General features: G+C 32.6%; 3 protein-coding genes across 3 annotated transcripts; 2 read left to right on the top strand and 1 right to left on the bottom strand.

Moving 5' to 3' along the window:
* The first annotated feature begins 818 nt into the window (after positions 1-818).
* On the top strand, positions 819-5,612 carry LOC143180050 (uncharacterized). Its single transcript, XM_076379576.1, has 9 exons — positions 819-902; positions 1,024-1,294; positions 2,234-2,397; positions 2,663-2,810; positions 2,906-3,091; positions 3,294-3,492; positions 3,725-4,056; positions 5,194-5,385; positions 5,461-5,612. Exons 1-9 carry the CDS (start codon positions 819-821, stop codon positions 5,610-5,612), a joined length of 1,728 nt encoding a protein of 575 aa, XP_076235691.1.
* Positions 5,613-7,846: 2,234 nt separating this feature from the next.
* On the bottom strand, positions 7,847-19,058 carry LOC143180049 (uncharacterized). Its single transcript, XM_076379575.1, has 8 exons — positions 19,044-19,058; positions 14,009-14,182; positions 11,695-12,836; positions 10,836-11,628; positions 9,810-10,154; positions 9,235-9,468; positions 8,230-8,685; positions 7,847-7,903 (listed from the first exon to the last, which is right to left on the bottom strand). The coding sequence occupies exons 1-8, from the start codon at positions 19,056-19,058 to the stop codon at positions 7,883-7,885; spliced, it is 3,180 nt and encodes a 1,059-aa protein (XP_076235690.1). The 3' UTR covers positions 7,847-7,882.
* A 1,929-nt stretch (positions 19,059-20,987) lies between these two features.
* LOC143180048 (uncharacterized) lies at positions 20,988-21,974 on the top strand. Its single transcript, XM_076379574.1, has 2 exons — positions 20,988-21,644; positions 21,764-21,974. The coding sequence occupies exon 1, from the start codon at positions 20,988-20,990 to the stop codon at positions 21,612-21,614; it is 627 nt and encodes a 208-aa protein (XP_076235689.1). The 3' UTR covers positions 21,615-21,644; positions 21,764-21,974.
* The last annotated feature ends 1,575 nt before the right edge of the window (positions 21,975-23,549 follow it).

Raw genomic sequence — 23,549 nt, 5'->3', positions numbered from 1 at the left:
TCGTGTAATGTGTATAATTTTGTTGTAATGATTCTAGTCCTATTGTATTCGTAAAGAAGCGATAAGTTAAATTTATCTGGCAATGAAAATTATATATAGATAATTTTTCAATCAACATGGATATCAGCACTGTTATATTCTTCCTAGTTTCTCTTTACATACCTAAAATTAACACATACTGTTATCTCATGATTAATAGGACAAATAGTATGAGCTCAATGTAATTATAAGTTTATCACAAAAATGATTGTTCAGTTGTTTCGCAACAAATGCTGCAATTTTCCTTGCCATGTGCGATGATGATATAGCATGATGGAAGGCAAAACTTCAGATTAGATTAACCAACATTTTACAGCGTTAGTTATCTTAATAAAACGTAATGATTATTCGTTTAATATGATCACTTCGATATGTGTCTTACATCAGAATAGAAGACTATTCTCGTGAATAGAACATAAATTACTCTTGTGACAATGTGACTTTAGATTGTACTCAGATTTTGTATTAATTTGTTACAACAAATTTATAAAGTTATTATACATAATTTAACTGTGTATACCATTAACAGTATTTAATAAAAATTATTTTTAAGACGATAATTTATAAAACAAGTTTTGTGACAAAAGTGGTGAAAATGTGCTGTACAACTATCAGGATAAAATAGTTAATCCTGATCAAATAAAACAAGTTTATAAAAATATAATTGTTCAACAAGCAAAACAGCTTGTTGGAAGAATGTATTATTTAATATTTAATTCAAAGAAAGAAGAAATTAGAATTGTGGATCCCATAAACGGTAATATAAAAAAAAAACCGACATGAGTGCGCAAGAAGATATTAAAAAGGTGCCACCAAATGGAAAATGGGGTTGGATGATTGTCCTAGGGTATGCCTTGAATGGGGTATGTTTCAATTGTGATATAAATAACCAATAAAGTAACAGCTATCAGGGGTTTACTGAATTTTATGCTTTCAGTCTGACACATACTTGATTCTACTAAAAAATGAATCTATTATTCTCAGATATCAGTTATATCCCTTTTGCATGGATTCGGGTTAATATTCAAGGATATTTTTCGACGTTTCGGGTTCAGTGCTACTCAGGGAACAATTATTATAAACTCCAATTTTGCTTTCGGTTCAATAATTGGTCTGATTAATGGTCCACTATTACGAATTTTCGGCTTTCGGAAAATGGCTGTGTTCGGGAGCTTACTCTATACTACTGCAGTAACTGCAACTGCATTTGTTTCAACTTTTCCCTTTTTCATGATTTTCTACGGCATTTTTGCTTGTAAGTATCGTTCACCTAATATAAAAAAAAAAGTAGAAATAAGAATCATAATACAGGGTGTTTCAGAGATACATGTCAATACTTCAGGACCTGAATTTATACATTAAAATAAATAAGAAATGTTATATGAATATATGTCCTGCACATCTTACTTTTCGAGTTATTGATGATTAAAGAAAATGCTCGAAAGCGTCTGTCACCCATTCACACAAGTGAATAATGTGTACGAACTGCGACAAAGGATACAAAATGGATTCGAGACTGCTCGAGGAACATCTAATACTTTCGAGTGAGTACACAACTCGATGCTGATTGTAAGGTGGGCATTAGTGTATATCGATGTGGACATTTCTTTCATTTTTCTCATTTTCTTCTTTCAGAAGTAAAATATACATATAACATTTGTTCATATGATACCTTTTTGTTTATTTTAGCGTGTAGATTCAGCTCCTGAAGTATTAAGTATATTGATATATTGACAATAAATATAATTGCAAATCTCTACTCACCTAACAATATATTTCTGTATTATAATTGTCTTATGATTATTAAAATTTTCTTGAGGTCGGGTTGAAATCGCGAAAACATCACGATTCGAGAATATATCAAGATTCCTAAAAATTTTAGAATACGATCGTTATTTTAGATTTTCGGTCTTTGGATTATTTTTCGAATCCTATATATTATCAAATTATAAAAGTTAAAGCTCGGAATAAAAATAATACACTAAATAAATAATACAATGTTTTATTTCAAATTAGTCATCTTGAAATATAATTTGGTTTTTTTGAAATCCTCAGGAATTTCCATATTCTCAAATTGCGGGATACTTTCGAGATCAAGACCCGTCCTTATTATTGAGTATCCCACATTTTTGGGTTCTCGTACACTTTTAATATCTTACATACACTTAGGAGAGAAATTATATTTTTTATACAGCACTAGGTATGACTATAACATTTTCCTCCTTTTCATACGCTCTAAATTCTTATTTTACGACGAAGCGTGGACGAGCGATGTCCTTGGCGATGACAGTTGTTGGACTTGGTCCTATAATTGTACCACAAGTGACATCATTCTTAATCTCGCTTTATGGATTTCAGGTATTTCTTTTTTTTTTCATTCGTCATTAAATTATACTACATTCGTATTTTATGTGGACCATGCGATGATTAGATTTATAGGTATCATTAATATCTTTGTCTATCATGTCTCTGTTATCATGGCTATCTCAAATATCTTTACTAAATTTCATTATGAGAGAATACAAGATATTATCATTATCTCAATTATTACTAAAATTATATTTTTCGAAATTCACTTTTTTTAATTTTATTTTTTTCGTTTGTTATTTTGTTGTGTTGTTAGGGTACGATTATGTTGTACGGAGCTTTCAGTTTACACTCATTGGTAGGTAGCATGTTGCTTCAACCACTCAAGTGGCATACGAAAGTTGTGAAAAGTCAATCTGACTCTACAAATAATGGTATAGAGACGATGGAGAATAAAATTGTGGGTAAGAATTGCGGCGTAAAAAATATAGCAGTAATAAATAGTTGAACAAATTTAGTAATAAATTATTGTCTTTACAAAGCCAGTAATTCGTTTTAGATGAGAAAAATAATTCCCAAAGTCAAGAAATTTTGCCAAACTCAATGTTGGATTTAAATAGGCCGCAAAGGAGCAGAAAAATAACTACGTCAAGTATCGATTATGATGCTGAAATTGGAAGCATATATGGATTAGATATACTATTCGCTGGACAACTCTGCGAGACGATAAACAATAGGAACAAATGTAATTGATGACACACTTATTTAAATTAATTAAGAATTAATTGAGAAAACATATAATATCCTTTTAAAGGTATATAACTTAGGAAAAATTGCATAAAAAGTGATATTTATCACTTATTACATATTTATGTTAATAAGAATCTTGAAAAACGCAAAAAGTTATAAAGTTTACTTTAGAAAAAAAATGAATATTTCTATTTCAGTTCAGAGCACTGAGTCAATGAATTTTGGCAGCAAAATGACAATTTTTAACGAGATACCTGACTCTTCAGCAAAATATAGTAATTTGTGTAAATTAGAAGAGGACGATCGTAATTTACAAGACAAAGTGGAGAGTGATTCATTATTAGAAAAACAGCAAACAAAAGCAATATCAAATCAAGAAGCGAATTTCAACGAAAAGTATGTATATTACTTACATAATTTTTTGACAATGACAATCAAAAGAAATTTTTCTTAATTTTGTCTATATATAATATAGAAAAATTCAAATTTTAATTGAAGGAATGATACTATATCTGTAAAATATATTATTTAGATCAAGCGATGAAAATTTCGAATTTCGGAAGAGAAACTAGAATACTAAAGAAACCAAAATTGCATTTTAACTCCAATAAATTCACTTTTATTCTAGAACTGAAAGCAAAGAGAAGTCAGCTGTAAGTCAGATATTTAAAAGAATTGCTGAAACCTTTGATTTGGACTTACTGCGAGATCCAATCTACATAAACATTATGCTAGGAATATCAATTGCCGCCTTCGCCGAGCTCAATTTTTCTCAGTTGACACCATTCATCCTAGCAGATATAAAATTATCGACTAATGAAATCGCAAGCGTTATGAGCGTCATTGCCACTGTGGATCTCATTTTCAGAAGCCTTGCTCCATTCCTTGGAGAGTGGCTTCGTCAACCCCCAAGAATAATGTATCTACTAAGTTTGTGTCTTTTAATAGTTGGCAGAATGTGTATGTATTGAATACTTTACTACAGATCAAAGAAAACACAGTTTTAAGAACATTTCTTACTTTAAGGGATATTCTGGTCTGGAAACTTAAAATAGGCTATTTTTTAAGCTTATTTTTTGAAAGTATATGCCCGTGACAATATTTCTGCCAATGGATATTTTCTGCCAAAATTAAGGAAGTTAGTAGCGTTTGTAGCGTAGTAGCCTAATAAAGTATTAGATATACTTTAAACACGATTTTCTCAAAACTACATTTTTCCAAATGGTTATCATTTAAGGCACTTTCAAAAGAAGAGGCTGTACCAAAGCAGCTGTATCTTTTACAATTTTGAATATTTTTACATTAAAAAAATTGTGTATACTTCTTAAATATAGGCGAAAAATATACGAAAAAATCTGATACAAAAATGTGTTACCTTACAAAAGAAAAAAAAATGTAAATCACACTTGCGGTCTAAACCAGATTACCCTCTTAAAGTACATTAGTATAGACTGAAATAATATAGATATTTTAAAGATTGAATATATATAGACATAATCGGACAATGGAAACTGTTAGAGTTACAATCACATTTTTTCGAACTTAATTTATGTAGTGACGACGTACTTTTGTCTTGTTGAAAGAATGAAAGCAATTTACTTTATTATATAATTCCAAGTTATGGTGAATATACAGGGTATTCGACGACAAATGTCAGAAATTTTATGGAGTGATACAATGTGATAAAATAAGATAAAAATCAAGTGAAACGTAATTACTTAAAATACGTCTGAAGTGTGTTTGACTCGACACTCATTCTACTGACTTCGCTAATATACGCTGTCAGTACAATAAGTTCTCAGTCAGACACATTCCACGCGAATTTTAGACGTTCTTACAACACTTAACAACTTTGAAACGAAGCCTCAAATGCAATTTTATCATTCTTAATTTTCCTCCTATTTTTTCAAGTAAATTTACTTCTTAAAGTTTTTGACACCTGCTATTGAACACCCTGTAGAAATAAATTTATAGCGAGGGACTACTATACTTTTAATCGAATAGTCTGTCTAAAGGAGATACTATATTTCATTTAATAATAGTTAATATAATACTTTTAATTCTATTTGTTAGTAATTGTTTTTCATTCTGATGCAGCTATAGTGTTTATTAACAAATTCACTTCTATGCTGTTCGCCGCCGTTGGACTAGGAGCTGCTAAAGGAATTCGTTCAGTCTACATGTATCTAGTAATACCACATTATGTGCCAATTGAGAAATTACCAAATGCATCGGGAATTCAAATGATTGCAAATGGAATAATATTATTAACTGCAGGTCCAACGCTTGGTATGCAATAATATGATTAGTTACATGTCAGTGATGTTTCTTCGAGCTATTTTTCCTTATCTACGTCTATTGTAGGTGCAATGCGCGACAGTATTGGTAGTTATACACCCTGTATAATTCTGATAAATTGTGTCACTGCGCTTACAGTAGGAATGTGGTCGACAGAAATGTTTTTCACCCGAAGAAGAAAATTAAAATTGCAAAGGAAACAACAAGACGAAACTTGATTGTATACATATGTATATATTAATTGTTATAGTGGATTATTCCCTCGAAAAATAATTTACTGTTGTACAAAAATGTGTTCAATTATGAAAGAGCCAAATTCGAACAAAATGAAGAGCAGATAAAATAGAAGAATAGTTAAAAGTTATACTTGATTATTCTAAAATATACTTCCATGTTCTCAAGCTTTAGACAAGTTTATGTCCAATAAAAAATCTTACCACTTCAATTATATTTTTTTTAGAATTTTTTCCTTTAGCTCTCCTGTAAAAATTAAGCTAGAAAAGGTCAGTTAATTAGAACACACTTTATCATTGCAGTAACATTCTATGTAGATCAAACTGTTTTCTACAAAAAGACAAGAATTTAATATAAATGTAAAATTATTTATTAATATTAAATACATTTAATAATTAACTGACTTTTGGACTGCCCTATCAAATATTCAGAAAACGAGTTACGAGCTATTTCAAAGTAAGTACTTTGAATGAAATACTTCGTCCCTTTCTTAAGAAACAATTCGTGGTATCTTTCTCATACTTCATGCCAACGAAGTAAAAAGTTGAGCAACACTTTCTACACGAAACGGTAACAGCTGTATCATCTCAACATTAATTAAGGTCATGCGCTTGTTCAATGTCGTTCGCCGCAGGAATAGACTTAATGACGTGAAGTGTTTCGTTGCCACAACTCCAGCCTTTTAACAACCGCAATCTTTCGTGGTGAACAATGGATCGCTTTTCCCAGAATCTTCCGGTAAGGGTTTTCACACGCCGTTAAGGGGACAACGTGCGACTGAAACTTTTGTTTGGAGTAAGATAACTACAGTCGTATCATATGTACACCTAAAATAATTAAAGGGTCTTATAATTGCAAGATTAATTGAATGTCAAGCTGTGGAAAGTGCACTGCATAAATACGAATAGAAAATAGAGGTAATAGACACATCTAATAACATGATAAATAAAAAGAATTTTCTAGCTACGATGCCAAAAGAATTGATCGATTTACCTCATGAATCGCATTATGGATACTAATGCCAAGTAATTGAGAAATCATCAAATATGTTAAATATTTCAATTTGAAAGCTATTTGTATATTTAGTTTTATTTATTTCTTTTTTATAAATTTTTTTGTACTCCAAATTCTTTCAGTCTAAATTTTTCTTGTATCCCAATTAGATGTTTATCCACATTATTTATCCATCTTATTGTCAAATTAAATTCGTCTTTAGACAGTTATTTCTAGTCGTTCTTTAACATTCTGTGCTAAGGAAATTAGAGAGTAGTCATCCTAAAGTTCAGTCACGAAGATACAGAGAAGCGTTCGCAAGTTTCAATCGATGAGACAACGTGAACCGGAATACGATCTCCTTTCACCGTATAATCGGGAAAGTCTTAAACATTGTCCACCTGGGAGCACGTAGAATACGTATGAATGTGCATCATTGCAGTGGCTGAATACAAATGGGTAAATGGCCTCTTTTGGATGGCTTCCAAATATGCAAAATAATCGAAAGTGACGATAGAGAAAAGCGCTCAATTATGTGTTCTGGGAACAAAATTTTTGTAAGGCATCGATATAGAATGGAAGTGAATTCCAATCGTTTTTGGATGTAACTTACGTTTGTATTGATAAGAAAAAATTCAACATTAAAAATGGTTGCAATAATTAATAGGAGTATATTTAAATTAATAAACTTATATTTAATTAGTTTCAATTTTTTAAAGGTTTCACAATGTTAATAATAATATGTTGCTTCTCTTGCTATTATACAATGCTAAGCTGTAACAAATTTACACAAAAATATAATACTTACATTTAAATTTAATTCTATTTATAGCACTAATGGAACTTTAGCTTTTGCGTATATATTTACAAGAAGATGGAAATTGAACTATATGTATATAAAAGGAGCGTATTTTTATAATTAAAATTATAGTAATTAATGATGATTTACTATAGAGAATTAAGATATAGTAATTATGTTTGTTAAGGTCTTAATAAGCTTCGAATCTTTATACAAAGATTAATTATTTTACATGTCATTCAGCGGTTGACTTATATTCAATATAAGTGTATAATATACACTGGCCATTGTGAAGTATACATAACTCTTTGCATCCAAAGAAACGTAACCATTTCACTTCATGTTTGAGAAACATAAATCAAGAAATATAAAAATGTTAAAAACATAAGTGAACAATCAATCATTACTTCACAAACATAAAGTATTCTTCTTGATTCTTCATATTTAAAAAATACCCGCACGTCATCGTTTGGCTCGTGAAACCTACAAATAATAGCATTATAAGATTATATTTTTATAGTTCTTTTCGTTATTTTCAGATACTTATATTATATTGTCGTAAAATACTAAATTTAAACATTAGCAAAAACAAATTACTTTACTCTAGAGAAGTTCAAAATATAGTCAATAATGAGTTTAAAATGAAGGAATACTATGTAGAGTATGCCTAGACTCTAGGCAATAATAAAAGATGCGAATATGTTGTAGAAAGTTGTTCATTGATTATGGGCAGTTACATTAACCATTGTTAGTTTTAGAAATACTATACATACGTACTAAGATACTATGAAATTTAAAAACTTGACTACCTTCGAGTGTCCAGAATAAAGGATTGGACCATCGGCTGAATCCTCATTCGCTTCATCGTCACTTTCGTCAGCGTTCAACGCAGCGAATTCTTCATGTTCCATAATGCCCCATAAAGGGACATCTTCCTTCCCCGTAGATGCGACAGCAAGATTATTCACTGCTTGAGGCAGCACTTGATAAGCCTTTTCGATCGCTTCGAATTGGCTAAAATCGTCGTCATCTTGTTGTTCATTCTTCGCACTTGATTTGTCCCCTTCCTTCTTTTGTTTCTCAAAATTATTTTTAGGCGTGGTTGATGGTATTGTCTGAGGCGTCACCACGTACACTCGTTCCTTGTCCACAGGTGAAATAGTCACAGAGTATTCCTCCCACGTTGATTTTTCATTCAATTTATTTGCACTGCCAGAAGAGCTTGATGTCGATTTGGAACTTTCTATTCGTATAACTTTGATTGGCTAGAAACAAATATTTGTTCTACACGTTGTACTTTAAAAACATTTCCTTTTCGTTTTTTGAACATTATTGGATAGATTGAACTCTCCTTTTAAATTGAAATCAATTTTTAGCATAGACCTTCCGCTCTCTCACTTATTTTAAATGTGAGGAATTTTGAAAATGTGTAAATTACTTTGTGGTCATTTACGAACACAGATAAAATGGAAAATTATATGATATCTATTATTTGAGTATTGTCAAACTATTTCTACTTAATTATTTAAAATTTAAACTAAATAAAAAGTTATTTGAAAAATATTTTTTAACGGTACAGTAATGGAAATTACATACGGAATTAATTAAAGAAAATGTGGAATATTAACGCCAATTACTATGGAACATGCTAAATTAAAATACATAGTATGATATCCTATTTTCTGTTAAAAAATAGTTACATAACACGAAAATATGATACAAGATAATAGTCACAGATATCAAATTATTACTCCAATACAATTTTACTGACAATTAGATAGATTGATATTCAATAGAAACTACCAAGAAATTACCGTTTCAGTTGCTTCAATGCGATTGCTCGCGGAACCTTCGTGATCCACTTCATTGAAGCTAAAACCAGCCAAAGAATAGGTCTTAACACTTTCAATGTTATCGTTCGATTCATTTGCATGATCTCCGTGTTCTGTTGTCGTTAAATACTCCGTTGGGATTTTCTTCGATGGCTGAAGATAAGGATGCGGAGAACTGGGAATAACAGTACTGGACGTTGTAGGTTTTGAGTACTCCTGAAGAGAAAAACAGTTATCATATTGCACAATATTTTTCATTTTATCACCATTATTGAATGATGTGACTTTCGAATAATAAGAATATTAGAAACTAAAATTTCGGGTCACAAAACCAACTTTTACCTTCTGGAGATGACTCTTCAGGTATTGCAAATTTATCAGTTTTAAGAATTATTGTACAGCTGTAATTAATGTACTTTTTAAAATTAGTAGATTAAATATAAAATGGTAATATGGACATCTGTAAATTCTTCTTAGAAAATAAAAAAAATGTATGTTTCGATAATACAATATTCCCATGAAAAATGTAATATAGCTATAAGAAACTAAAAGATTACCTGTATCGTCCAGTTGTCAATATTTTTTTGCAACCTGCGCACGTCAATGGAAGTATTTGTTTTATTTGGAGTGCTTCTTGAGTTATTCTCTGCAGCTGCTAAGGATGGTTTTGCAGACTGGATGTTCAACTTTTTCGAATCATTGAAAGTGAATTGCAGGTGATTAATTAATCGAATCTCGTTTCTTGATTCTTGCTGAAGATAATTATCAATGTTCTGATTGCTAGCGGAAGGAACTTTTCTTGCTTGTGTCCTGTCATGGTTGTTTTTCACACTCCAATCTCCGTAAGATTGTTGAAATGGTATCGGTGTGTACTCTGACGTGTATGGTATAATAACTTGTACCTGAAACGGGATTATTATAGTATGCTCGCATTAATTCCCATTTTATTTATTGGCTTTTAATGTTAAATCAAACTTTGAAAGGTCTTCTAGTCAAATAATACAATTAAATGCAAAAAAATTTTAAAGTAAATTTGTATTAATTCTTCAACTTCATAATTAAAGAGTAATAATAAAATTAATAATAAAATTAATAAATTTATATATCTACATAGTTAATTACTATTATTATTCATTTTTCTCACATTGTACTTAGTACTTATCTATAGTTCATGCATACTATGAAAAAATCTGAATTGCACTTATGGGTAATGTAAAAAACCAAAAGTAAAAGTCGCAAAAGCATTAATCGAATATGTGAAAACTTAATTTTAATTTTATGGGATGTTTCTATGTTGGGATGTTCTATCTTCTTCATTCAGAATATTTAGTAGCTTCTTAGGATTCACCACAAAAATTGTATTAAATTACCTTTGTTAGATCTTATGAGTTAAATGAGTTAAATTTAAGATGAGTTAAATTGGACAAAAAACAATTCTATCGGAGATCCATTTTTTTTGAGTAGTTACAACTCATTTGTTAATCATTCAATTTTCAAAATAAAAATTAGTGCAAGAAAAAAGTTTATCAAATCATAGAGAAAGAAGAAACAAAAATTGATAATTAAAACAAGAGTGAACTTACCTGCTTGTTTCTCTTCACATTCTGTCTCTGAGTAGTGTCACTTGCGTCCGTTGAATCTGGTCTACCTTGCTGCTCGTAATTCTTCGCCACGTTACTCGAATTACTCCATCGAGCAAGGGGATCCAAGAACGCATCGCCATTCGCAGAGTTATTCTTCGCGGGTGGAGTGTTCAACAGTAAACTTGGCCACAAGAACCCAGGCTGCCCAGATGGTGGAATATACGAAACATCCTGTGGATTCGTATATTGCGTTCCAGCTGTCGATGTCTCTGTATATCTATTGTTACTATTCCCAGAAAAATACATGCTCGCTGGCGTTGAAGGTCCAACAGCATGGGACTCAGTTGGCTTAGCAAAGCTTGAGTCTCCAAAAACTACATTCCCAGCTAGCAAATTACTATTCGTAGTCGTTCTGATAGTACTGTCGACATCTGACCCAAACGTAGAAACAGGACCAGTACGACTTTTATCCGTCAGATCCAATAATGGCGACTCCTCAAAGTGCACTGAATTTTCCTTGATCGAAGGACTACTTGCGAGAGGTGTCTCTGAGGTTGCATGAGAGTCTTTGACAATACTGCTACTTGGAGACAAGTCTCCTGAATATTGGTAATTCAAACTTTCAACTTCTCGATTGTTAGAAGTGGAACTCCCATAACTAGGGGAAGGACTCAAATTTGGGGGCAAGTAATTCAAATCGTTACCGTGTCCTGAATTCGACGCGAAGGATTCCTGGTACACATCACCATTATGACCACTAAAACCTTGGTTCTCAACACTCGATGATCCAAAGCTAGTGACAGTATTATGATTACTTTGCGCTGGTTGATTAGGAACTCCATGATCCTGACCTGATGGCCCAGAGATTGGAGGTTGACTATCAAAAATGGAACTACCAAACGATCCTCCGTGGTCAACAGGTTCTCTGTTGAACCCAGTCCCATGATTCTGAGGCACGACGCTCACATGTCCTTGGTCTACTTGAGTCCCACTGGACGTCAGATCATGATTTCCAGGTGCATTGAAATGATCACCTGTGACGTCAGGATGATTGTGTTCCCCACTGACATTGGGCAAAACTGGTGGTTCCAAATGACCCACAACGTCTGTATGAAAATTCTGAGGTGGTTGTTCAAAAGATTCTGGCTTGTAGAGTGGAGGTACTGGTCCAGGGTACAACGTTGGATTCGGCAGTGGATCAACTAAACCTGGTGGTCCACTATGTCCACTCTGAACATTAGGGAAGTTAGGGACTCTAACTTCATGCGAAGCTGCGTGCTGAGTATCGTAGTTTCCTTGATTATTAGGAGGAAGATAGCCATTCGGTAGTGGTGGAGGAAGATATTGGTTACTGGAATGAAATCCACCTTCTTGCATGGGAACCCAAGGTACCTTGTTACAAGGGTTACAGGCTCTCCCCTTATTCGGAGATGAAAGGTGTTGCTTTGCACTGTGCAACGTAGGCGGAGGAGGGCCATAAATTGGTAATGAAGGACTATGGGGTGCATTGAGTGGTGGGCCAGGTGGAAGAGGTAGAGGAGGGTTGATCAAGCCAGAATGTTGATCAGGAGGTTGGCCAAGGGGAGGATACAGAGGCAGAGGAGGTTGTGGTTCAAGGGAAGGATGCAAAGGTGGATTCGGTGGAACAGGGGGATGGACATTAAATGGCAAGTGAGTTTGTGGTGGTGGCGGTGGGGGAAGAGGGGCGTCTGGATATGGTGGAGCATTTGAATGTGAATTTCCGAAACCGAAGGGATTAAACAAATTTATTAATTTTGAAAAGTATCCTGGCGCGTCTGTTGGTTGGGGGTTGCTCATCCTTCCTGATCGCAGTGGATGATGCCGTGGCAGCGGGGGTGGAACGAGATATTCGTTCAACGTCAGTCTTCGATTCCGTCTTGGAAAATTTGGACCATTTCCGAAGGATGACTCTCCTCGATCATTTTTTAGAGCTGAAGCTATGCTGCATGCGAGAAGCAGCAGTAGTGTTATTGATAAAACCTGAAACCACACAAGTCGATGAATGGTTTAAATTTAGAAAGGACGATTGCAACAAAGTAGGAAAAATTCATTGAGCAACATGGCAATTTTACTATTCAAACGAGTCACACTTAAATTCCTGTCGTTTCGAATTACTTAAGAGCTCAATATTTATTTATCAATTTTTGCTGTATGTCTTTATGCAAACAAAAGATGCTTTTATTTTAGAGGAAATAATGAAAGATTCTTTTTCTGCTGCAACGTTTACGGATTAATATTTAATGAAGCTTTTGAGAAGAGAAGGTCAGAAGTGAAAGGGGAACAAGTGTAGCATAAAATCAAGCGCGGTGAAGATTTGAGCGACGAGCTATTGCCTCTGAGTTTCTCACGAGTCGCGGATTGAATGGTGTCTTCCGTGGAACTCCACGTGCTATTTTACGTCTACTGTGAAATATGCGGATGTGTGAGAGAGAATGAGAGTATTCGCGGGCGACCGTGCTTGCCGCAAAGAACCGGAACTGCATAAGAAAGTGAACAAACGAACAAAAATGTACCGTCGTCTCATATCACTTTTAAACCTACTAACGTCGAACTTAATGTGCTTTATATTTCCAGTCATGCGTGAGTAGTCAGCCAAACGGAAGGAACCTCCGTGAAGTCTCATTAATAAAATGAAACTGTGTAAGAGAACAAGTTTCGGAAACGAATAGATAGTTTCATTTTTAGTATTTATTTCACAGGGAGAATTAAATTCATTTTTCCAATCTTTACAATATAGACATTTTTTACTTTTTTATAGCTTTTTATAATATTTTTTTTTTTTTAAACACTTGGATACGTTTCCCCTATTTTTGGCATCTAAATTAGAATAAACTATTAAAACCATCTATTATTTCTATGAATTATTTTATCTTTCAAAAGTCTCTAAACTGATACTTCATAGTTTAAAAATTTAATAAAATATTATCATTTTTTGATGACCAACGACTATTAACTAGTCAACTGATTGACATCTGTTAATCTTAATTGAAAACCCAGATAAGGGCGATTGATATGTAGATAATCACAATTGATTTCAAGATGGATTTGCTCTTCAATGAAGAGTAGGTGGTTCACACAGCGTCCCAGAGCTAGAGTGTGTGGAAGAGACAGTCGTGTAGCAGTAATGTAGGTAAGTGGGCTGTGGGTATTACGAGAGTCGACCCATAGTGAGAAGATGTAATATGCGGTTGCATGTAATCTGTATAATGCGCGTTCTCCAAGGTGTTGTGCGTGTTGTGCGAGTGAGGGGCACATGCGCAGGTACGAATGTCGACGCTAATCGGGCTAACCAATGCCAATAATGAGACTGCAATTTTCTTTCGCCGCTAAATCGAAGCAGTATCGTCACATATTAAGCTATACTCTTCCTTCAGGAATTCTGCTTTAAATGTTTTAATTTTTTTTCACTTTTACAGAAGTTATACATAGGTATGTGTTAGTAATGAAACTTGAAGTAACAAAATGCTGAAGCTTTCAACTGAAAATTGCGAAAAACATTAACTTTTTTATTTAATGTAGATTTTTAATAATAATCACTGTACGTAATTTCCTATTACTGAAAAAGGAAAGTAATTTGGAAATGAAGCACTGTACTTTGTAACAACCTCATTTGTGAATTTTTTTATGTACGTCTGAAGAGATCTTATTTTCACTTGGCTAAATAATAAATAATTATTGGAAAACTAAATTACTATTCAATATATGTAAACCTTCATATGTCAGATTTCTTCACGAATCAAGTTCCATAATTTTTAAATTTGTAATGAAAATCAGAAATTCGATAAAGACGAATAACCCACGTAAATATTTCAATGATCTAAACATCTAAACATGTAAACAAATCGATTATCTGAACAATCTTAACACGATTTATCAAACCCGATATTACTCGATCAAAGTGGATAGTATTTCTCCATTTCGTAGATAAACAACTTGCATGTTTTCTCAAGCATGAAACATTATCTACTGCAATGTCACATCTGATAACAATTCTGTATTACTTTTTGGTGAAACAACGACGATGACAAACGAACTTTCAAACAGAAAGACTCCGTTTGTTGAGTCGGTGAGAAGAGATAAGTGAAAACGTTAAGATCTTAAGAGGCCCTAACGGTATCGACGAAGCAGCTCGTGTAGAAAAGATAATTATAGGTGAAGCGAGATGAAGAAACTAAGTATCTGTGCTTACTGAATGTTCACTGCTAGTTCAATGTATCTTGGGAAATTATGCATGCAGAGTGCATATTTCTCTTGGCAGATATTGTAATTTCAATTGTTCTTGAAACATAAAAGAAATTGAAGAAAGTAGACGACTTCTGCAATAATATTTCAAAGAGATTCTGATAGCTTTAAACTTCAAGCAACTCATGGTAATTTGTCTTTTCATTTGTCCTATTTCCTTACTTAATTTAGACTTTTTGGCATATTGATAAACCTCTAGGAATTTAAACTAGATTAAATAAAATATATGATAAGTTTACAATGTAATAAACATTTTCCAGTTTATTATACAAGAAGAGGAGCAATAAGTGTAGTTAATCAATTTAATTGTGATAGTCTTATATGCATACTTAGTTCCTTTTAAATTAAAATTCATTTTTCCAGGGAAGACACAATAAATTATGAAGTAATTCAAAATAGGTATTTTGAAATTCCATAATTTGAAAATGAAATATTAGTTCTATAATTGAGAAACAACATATTGAAAGCTTGAAGTACTCTTCAATACAATCATTAGGTAATCTATCAACTAACTTCTTAGTAACTATTTAATCAGTAATGAGGTAATTCATATCTCTGATTGTGTAAGTTACCTACGCATACATAGTTCAAGAAAAATAGAAAACTTAGACATTGATAATAAAAATGAACATTGCACATTTAATCCTTCTTAGAAGAAGAAACTAGCAATGACTTGTTAAGTTGTGGAACATCTGTCGAGTGCTTTATTGGTACTTAATAAACAAGGATGTAAGGACACAAGCTAATTCGAAGGAAATCCATATTGGCACTATGATAAGAAGAAGAAACGTGCAAACGGAAAACGACAGATTTAGGTCGTAGACGGAAGAGTTTCGCTCCTCTGTTGGCACTATGCCAAACGATGAGGATTATTCGAAAGCGCTAACCATGTATTTTCCTCGCATCATTCACGTCGTCCCTCTTGTATCATGCGCGATTCGCGATTCATGAGGTGTACGAATCAGTTTAGACTTTCGACAACGTTTGCAAACGGCTGACCGTATTTCTCTGTATATAAGATAAAATACAAAAAAGCATTTTTCTAAATTTGAATTTACAGTGAGCGTCGATTATCCGAACTTGATCTTCCTCGATCTTTGTTCTTCAGAATTTCGGGTATCTGGAGTACTAACGATGAAACTATACAAGAACCTCAAGTAAACCTCAAACTATCACTTAGTAATAGTTTATCAAAAATAAAAAAAATTGACCGTGAATTTTGAAGTTAATTATTAATTATGATAATCGACGTCCTGCTGTATAGCTTCATTGAAATCTACAAAATAGAATTTGTTTTTAAGAAATGAATAAAATAAATATTTGCATTAGAAATGAGAATATTTTAAAGTGCAAATTTGCAAGATAGAATTTGTACTTTTAACAAGAGAAGATTTAAATGAAGAAATGTTTCTCTTAAAAGAGAGGGTTAATAGAATTCAAATTCATAATATTACTTATACTGTTTTACCTTAGAACTACAGCATGCAAATACCGCGCTATTTGTAGTCTGTCTGTGATAGTGAAGCTCGAAAAGAACGTTAGATTATAACGTTATAAATATTTACACAGACACCTGTGAATGTCAAATAAAATAGTAGAAGTGACACGGTTTTGTTTTCGATAAATTCACATTGGAAAATTTGAACTTCAATTCTGTATTATAGATTTGTCTGATTATATTCTTTTCATTACGGGAAAAGCTTTTTTACTTTCATCTTCTTTTATCCTTAAAATTAAAAATTCTTCTTAAAATTACAAATTTTGCCTTGCAGGCTTCAAGAAAAGCAAGACTTTAAATCTTTTGAAAATATGGCTTATGTTATTTTGCCTTATAGCCATAGAGATTGTCTAAAAAGTCTACATACATTCTCTATGAAATTACCAATTTGTGGTCAAATTTACCAACTCTTTTTTCTTAGGCAAAGAAATTGCCAAAACAGGTGTTAGTGCACTTCACTAATTAATGGTATATCAAAGTTTTCCTTCTTCAAGGCTACAATTATTGACTTTATCTTTGTTAAAGGAATGTCGTTTTAACAGTCGTTCGAAAGATGTTACAGATATTAGAGAAAACTTGTGAATTGATCCTTTACTGATAAGTTCAATCATTTTATAGATTATTCACGCGCTTCTAATTAAAATCATTAATTCACGTAGAACGTTAAATATTTTTTCAATTTTTATGTAGTTATACAGAAATCTCACTTATACAAGTTAAACAAATTTTGATTTCAAAAACATAGAATTCTTGTGAAAATGTATAACTTTTAAGTCATTATTTTAAGTCAATAAAGTCATTAACTAATTTCGCATATTTTCAATTTAATTAATAGAAACGTCCTACATCTTTATTGAATGATATAGGAGAAAATAAATCATTTCAATCACTATATTTCAGTGTGAAACATTTCACGTACTATGATTCAAGTCAATGAAGAGGATTTCGCAAAGCAGTTAAATTTAAACGTGTCGTCAAATTGTTATGTTGCCAGACTTTGAATTCGTAACTTTTAACTTTCGCTGTGTGTGTTTCGCATAGTAAATGCAGTCTTCGCTTCTCTACAGAATTCTGTGGAAAATATGCAAAGACTGCATGTTCCTAAATTTTAAACCATATTATAAAAATATACGCTTTATTATTAATATATTTCATAAAAGAAAAATCATTAATTCATGTTATTAAGCACTTAATCTGTATGTTTTTATAATTTACTTGATCAAAAAAAGCTTGCAGAAAGCTTCTCCTACGTAGAATATACTTTTTCCCCCATAATTTGATCTACCCCTTATTAGTAAACATTATTTAACATTTACTACAAAGTAAATATATAGCTAGTAAGAATGAACTAATTCAAGAATTAAAACTACATGATAACAAACAAAAATAAGAAATAGTTTATAATACTACTTAATATTTAAGTAAGTAGAATATAATTATGTTGCTAATAAATAAATTTGGAAAGAGCAGTTCATCTTCGTCAGCCTAGCTTTCGCCTCGTAAGATCTATGGTCGAAAAGTCGAACATCTACTCTCACGTGTACTTATGTATAATGTAAACTCAATGGAAGACCTATGTATACATACATAGAATTTCAAAGCATCTACATAATAATGAAGTTAATATCATACATATAGAACTGTAAGCGACAAGGTTTCAAATTAACAAATATTGAATTTATTTTATACGAAAAAAATTAAGTACTAATGGAGCGTGGACACTAAACATTTTGAAAAAGGAATTTTCAAATTTAAAATTAATTATCTTATCAACTTTCGACTAATTTTAAAGATATTTTTGTTAATCTATCATTCGGCGCATCATTGTAACGATTAGAGAGTCGTAAGAACGCAATTATATAGAAAATTTCTGAGAATCTTTCTTGTCTTGTATGAGTTCACTTAACTTCCGTTCTTTGTATATTTTCGCAACCTACATCGAACTAAAACTTAGTTTAATTAGTAAGTTGAAAATATTACGTTTATCAAATTAGAAGAATATTTATGCACTTAAATTTATCAAAAACAATGGTAAAATAAACTAACATAAAACAAGAAACATTATTTTAAAAGGGTGCAAATACTTGATACAGTAGGACGTCGATTATCAGAATTAACAATTAACTTCAAAAATCAATTTTTTTTACTGTAGAGAAAATATTACTAAGTGATAGTTTAAGATTTACTTGAGGTCCTTGTATAGTTTTATCGTTAGTATTCCAAATACCGAAAATTCTAAATAACAGAGATCGAGGAAAATCCAATTCGGATAATCAACCTTAAATTAATGTTCATGTTACCACTGTTTAATTAAGAAATGAAGTGCACTGTAGGTACACAAAAGTCAATTTCAAGATTTTATTAGGTATATTTCCTATCACATTTTCAAAATAGTGTTCATTCAAAATTTTCTACTTTACACAGTTCAAAGTTTCTTTTATACTCACTCGAAAAGTATCCATCTTTCTCCAGCCTTATCAGATCCTTCCCTCAGGTGCACATCATATGAAGAACGTCAGGGTAGAAATCACACTTTCTTCAGTTGTGAAAAACTTTACGCCTAGAAAAGTCACGAGACCGCAATTTTTCGAGTGCAGTAGAGGAAAAAAACCGTGAAGAAAACAATGTGTAAAGTCAATGTTCCATGTTGGTAGCACACGATCGAAATCGCCGCGAAACGGTAGTGTCGCGTTTTCACGGCAGGATGAAGGTTAAAGAACAAGGACGCGACGCAAGGAGCACATGGAGGGAACTTCGAAGAGGAAGGAGAACGAAGAAAAAACGGGAAGAAAGGTGCACACTTCACTAGGGTCAAAGAGAGAGTCCATTGGAGCGTCTTCCATGCAAGTTGCTTATATACATTTCCTCCTTCTTTCCTTCCTTCCAGCTTTCCCTCTTTCTCTGCCGCTTTATCCTTTCTCTTGCTCTCCAAGAATCGAACTCTTTTTGTACCTGCCGATCTCTCCCACGATGCATACCTGTACGAAACTTCTCTCCTCACCTGCGAACCATCTCTCAAGAAACGTCCCCAAGATGAGGGATGTCCAGCTGACGCGTGGGACAGACAGGGGTAGTTGTAACAAATGACCTACCCCACAGCGATTTCTCTTATCTCAATTTAGAATATAGTATTGCAAGGAATTCTCATTAGCATTTATTTTGTTTAAGTTCTATAATACATTATAGAATCTACTAGTATTAATAGTAATATTACTATGTTAAGTGAATGTAAACAAAATATTTGTTAGTCTATGATAAGTATGAAAACATTTTTTGAATGAGGAAATTTGATACTGAAGTTGAATTTTTGTGTTATTTTGGAATTCCTTTTCTTTTTAAGATGAATAGCACATTTTTCTCCTGTTTTATAGATTTATTTGTCTGGAACAGAACTTGATGAGAAAAGTAAATAAAATAAATTCACTGTTACACATTGTTCTAAGAACTATTAAATACATATGTATTTGACTTAATTTATATCATATAAAATAGCGTAAATTGAGTATTTTTATATAAATACATTCATCTTAATTACAATTACTGAACATCAAAGAATTTGATGTATACTGAATTCTTATTAAGAAGGCATTGACGATAGAAGTTGTTTCTGGCCAAACTGACCCGAACAGTGCATAGAGTTAATCTGTGATCAATGCTAATTGTGATCATTTTTAACGTAAATATGACTTTCTATAGTATAATTGCAAGACTTTTTTTCTTTTGGTAGTTTTCATAAATTCCTTTTAGAAAAATTAAAAGAAATTAAAAAAGAAAGTATATTTGTATTAATGGTCATAAATGACAGTTCCTAAATTTAAGGAGAAACTATCTTCCTTATTAACGTTCTTTTTCTATTTCTATTTGTTTAACTACAAATAAAAAGAGATAAGTTATCAGAACTTCCTTCTTCTCTGTGTACACAGGACAAAGAATAGCCCACTCATACAGAATTGACATAATACTGTAAATATGCACAACATGTTCACAACTTAAATCCAGGTAAAATATTGTAAAGTAAAAATATATAATAAATGTGTAGTCAACCTTCTTTCTACTCTACCTAAAATTTGTACACAAATTTAATAATAATAAGACATAATTCATAACTGTTAACATGAAAACAGTAATAAAGATTACATGATATAAGTTTGTTAACTACTGTAAAACGTTTTAACAACTCATAAATTATAAAACTGAACTGCGTGTATCATATCGTTTGAACTTTCTAGAAAATGAAGATCATATTACAAGACGAGTGATAATTATATTTATTGAAGGATCTGTAACATCTTTTGACACGTCATGGTAAACTCGGCGAAGGTATTTATTCGTTGCAACAATTGAATTGACGATCATATCTTACAGTTCAGTAAATCAGCACATTGCATAAAATGGTTCTCCTCGTCGCGTTCAAGATTCTTTTTATATTCCATATTTTTGCTACAGGACTGTCTCAACTAATCCCATCAAATCAGTCATGCATCACGGCAGGCTCGTTCGAGATCGTCGATGGAACGTGTCAAAATTACTACATATGTATTTTTGATGGTGTTGAATTAGTTTCCTACAATTTGACATGTGCTAATTCAACGGTGTTTTTTCCTGCATTGGGTACTTGCACATCATCCACAGTATATGCGTGCACACAGACAACAACAACTTCAACAACGCCATCAACAACAACGTCAACGACGCCATCAACAACAACGTCGACGACCCCATCAACAACAACGTCGACGACCCCATCAACAACAACGTCGACGACGCCATCAACAACAACTTCGACGACGCCATCAACAACATCAACAACGCCATCAACAACAACCGCGAGCTCGTGTGTCGCAACTGGTAGATATCCAGTTACTAATGATCCCACTTGCCAAAGTTACTACTTCTGCCTCGTGGATGGGGGTCCTATTATTAGATATGATCTTAAATGTCCGAATTCGTTGGTATTCAATCCAATACTGCAGCAATGCGTTCTGCCTAACACTTATCAGTGCCCACCAGTGAACTGAGATAATCATCATTAACGCTTTCTGGACAAGGTACGCAGTAAATTGATTTTCTAATTTACAAGCCATCCAATTTTCAAATCTATAATTTGAAAAAGCTTTTTTTAGTTAACTAGATTTCATAGTTATAGAATATTGTGTATAATGTTTAGACTGCGGATCTTTATCCACATTTGGGAACTTTTCATATGAAAAAATGTACGGAATCCATACAGTGTACAAAATTGTACAAGATATCGAAAGTTAAATACACTTTATAACATTTGAAGAGCGATATGAATTTCTAATTAAGTTCCAGTTCTCGAAAGCAATTTATGGAAGCAGGACTTTGCATAAACAGCAGTATTTTAATGATATTCTAAACTATTAATTTGTACCTAATAATTAATCGCAATAAAATCTTAAAAATTGTTTTTGAAATATTTAGAACATTTTTCATTATGTTACATACTAATTAAGATAGTTATCTATGAAAATTATTTTTAGGTGAAGGACACGATGGAACACTGTTTTGATTCCATAAAAAAAATAGAAAAAGTTATATTTTAAGACGAATTAATAGTATCATGTACAAATTTCTTAATCTATTTCTCTTATATAAAAGAATAAAATAATTTTCAACGAGCCTTTAAAAAACGATCTACGATCTTTTTTTCAGCAAGTTATTGCAGTTTGAATGAAGTGGTAGGCATCCAAGGTTTACTTAGAATTAAGTGGCACCCATCACCACTTGGTATTTATCATGATATTATAACTTTAATTCTTATTACTCATAGTTCTGCACTATTATTTCACGCACAGTTGCAAATGTAAGCTTAATACAAAAATGGTAATGAGGCTTAGAGCCCCGAAAGTACTAGATAGAAAACAGCATTGCTTGTCCAGTCTATTCTTCATATTCGTCTATGATTGAAGTTAATAAAATCAGTAAAAGTAGTCGCAACCGAGTGATTTGATTTTAACCCTCGTTCGACGAATGCAGAGTCACTTTGACCTTAAATACATTACAAGATGTCAAAAGTCTAATTTTATTTATAAGAATCATACACAACGTACATTTATTTCATGTATCAGATGTACAGAAAAGTAAGAAGAAATAAAGTATATAATTTCTTCCCAAAAATAGTTTGCAACAGAAACTCTATTATGGGTCAAAATAATTCTGCATTCGTCTCCCGCGTTCATGGAAAACCATTTGTCTTCAACGGGGAATTTGCCTCACCACGGGGAGGTTACTGTGAATGGTAATCTACAGAGAAATAAATGAAATCAACGTTCCATCGATCTCCCTTTACAGAGAGTTTAAAGTCTAAACCTGAAGCTAGTATGCCAAAGACATGAATAGAAAGTAAGTGTAAGAAGATAAGTGTAAGAATGAGAAATATTAATTGGATGTCTTTTTTGTCTTCATTTTATGGTTACCTAACCGTATGAGTGTAAAACTTAGAAATGTTAATGAAATCTATCGGTGAATGTGACGTTTTAATTTGCTGCGGACCTAAATAGTAAGAAAGAGAGAAGGTAATATTGGGTGTTACAGGATACATACAAAGCAGGAGAAACAGAAGAACGGGTGATGGTGCTACGACACATACAAAATAGGGGCAATAAAAGAAATGGTCCAAGGATGGTGTAAGGATGGTACAAGGATGGTACAAGGATGGTACAAGGATGGTACAAGGATGGTACAAGGATGGTACAAGGATGGTACAAGGATGGTACAAGGATGGTACAAGGATAATCCAAGGATAGTTCAAGGATCCCTCCAGTGGATCCTGATGGACCCCGCGGAAGATTCGCGATGAGTGAGAGAGTCGTGCTCCTGCAAGGGTATTTATACACTCTTGAGAACGATGGGAAACAAATCAGAGAAATTCTTCAGGTGATAGGAGTTTCGAAATTAACCTAACGAAAATTGATATTTTCCATAAAAGAATC

Source organism: Calliopsis andreniformis, chromosome 6 (assembly GCF_051401765.1).
Source record: "Calliopsis andreniformis isolate RMS-2024a chromosome 6, iyCalAndr_principal, whole genome shotgun sequence".
Lineage (NCBI taxonomy): Eukaryota > Metazoa > Arthropoda > Insecta > Hymenoptera > Andrenidae > Calliopsis > Calliopsis andreniformis.
The sequence above is the reverse complement of the archived record's forward strand: the minus strand, read 5'-3'. Positions and strand labels throughout refer to the sequence as shown.

Coding starts and splice junctions, on each gene's coding strand:
- LOC143180050 (XM_076379576.1), top strand. CDS start 819: ATGAGTGCGCAAGAAGATATTAAAAAGGTGCCACCAAATGGAAAATGG. Junction 903..1,023: donor TAGGGTATGCCTTGAATGGG/GTATGTTTCAAT, acceptor TATTATTCTCAG/ATATCAGTTATATCCCTTTT. Junction 1,295..2,233: donor TTTCTACGGCATTTTTGCTT/GTAAGTATCGTT, acceptor TTTTTTATACAG/CACTAGGTATGACTATAACA.
- LOC143180049 (XM_076379575.1), bottom strand. Junction 12,837..14,008: donor CTCACTATGGGTCGACTCTC/GTAATACCCACA, acceptor GTGTGGTTTCAG/GTTTTATCAATAACACTACT. Junction 7,904..8,229: donor TTTATTCTGGACACTCGAAG/GTAGTCAAGTTT, acceptor TATTATTTGTAG/GTTTCACGAGCCAAACGATG.
- LOC143180048 (XM_076379574.1), top strand. CDS start 20,988: ATGGTTCTCCTCGTCGCGTTCAAGATTCTTTTTATATTCCATATTTTT.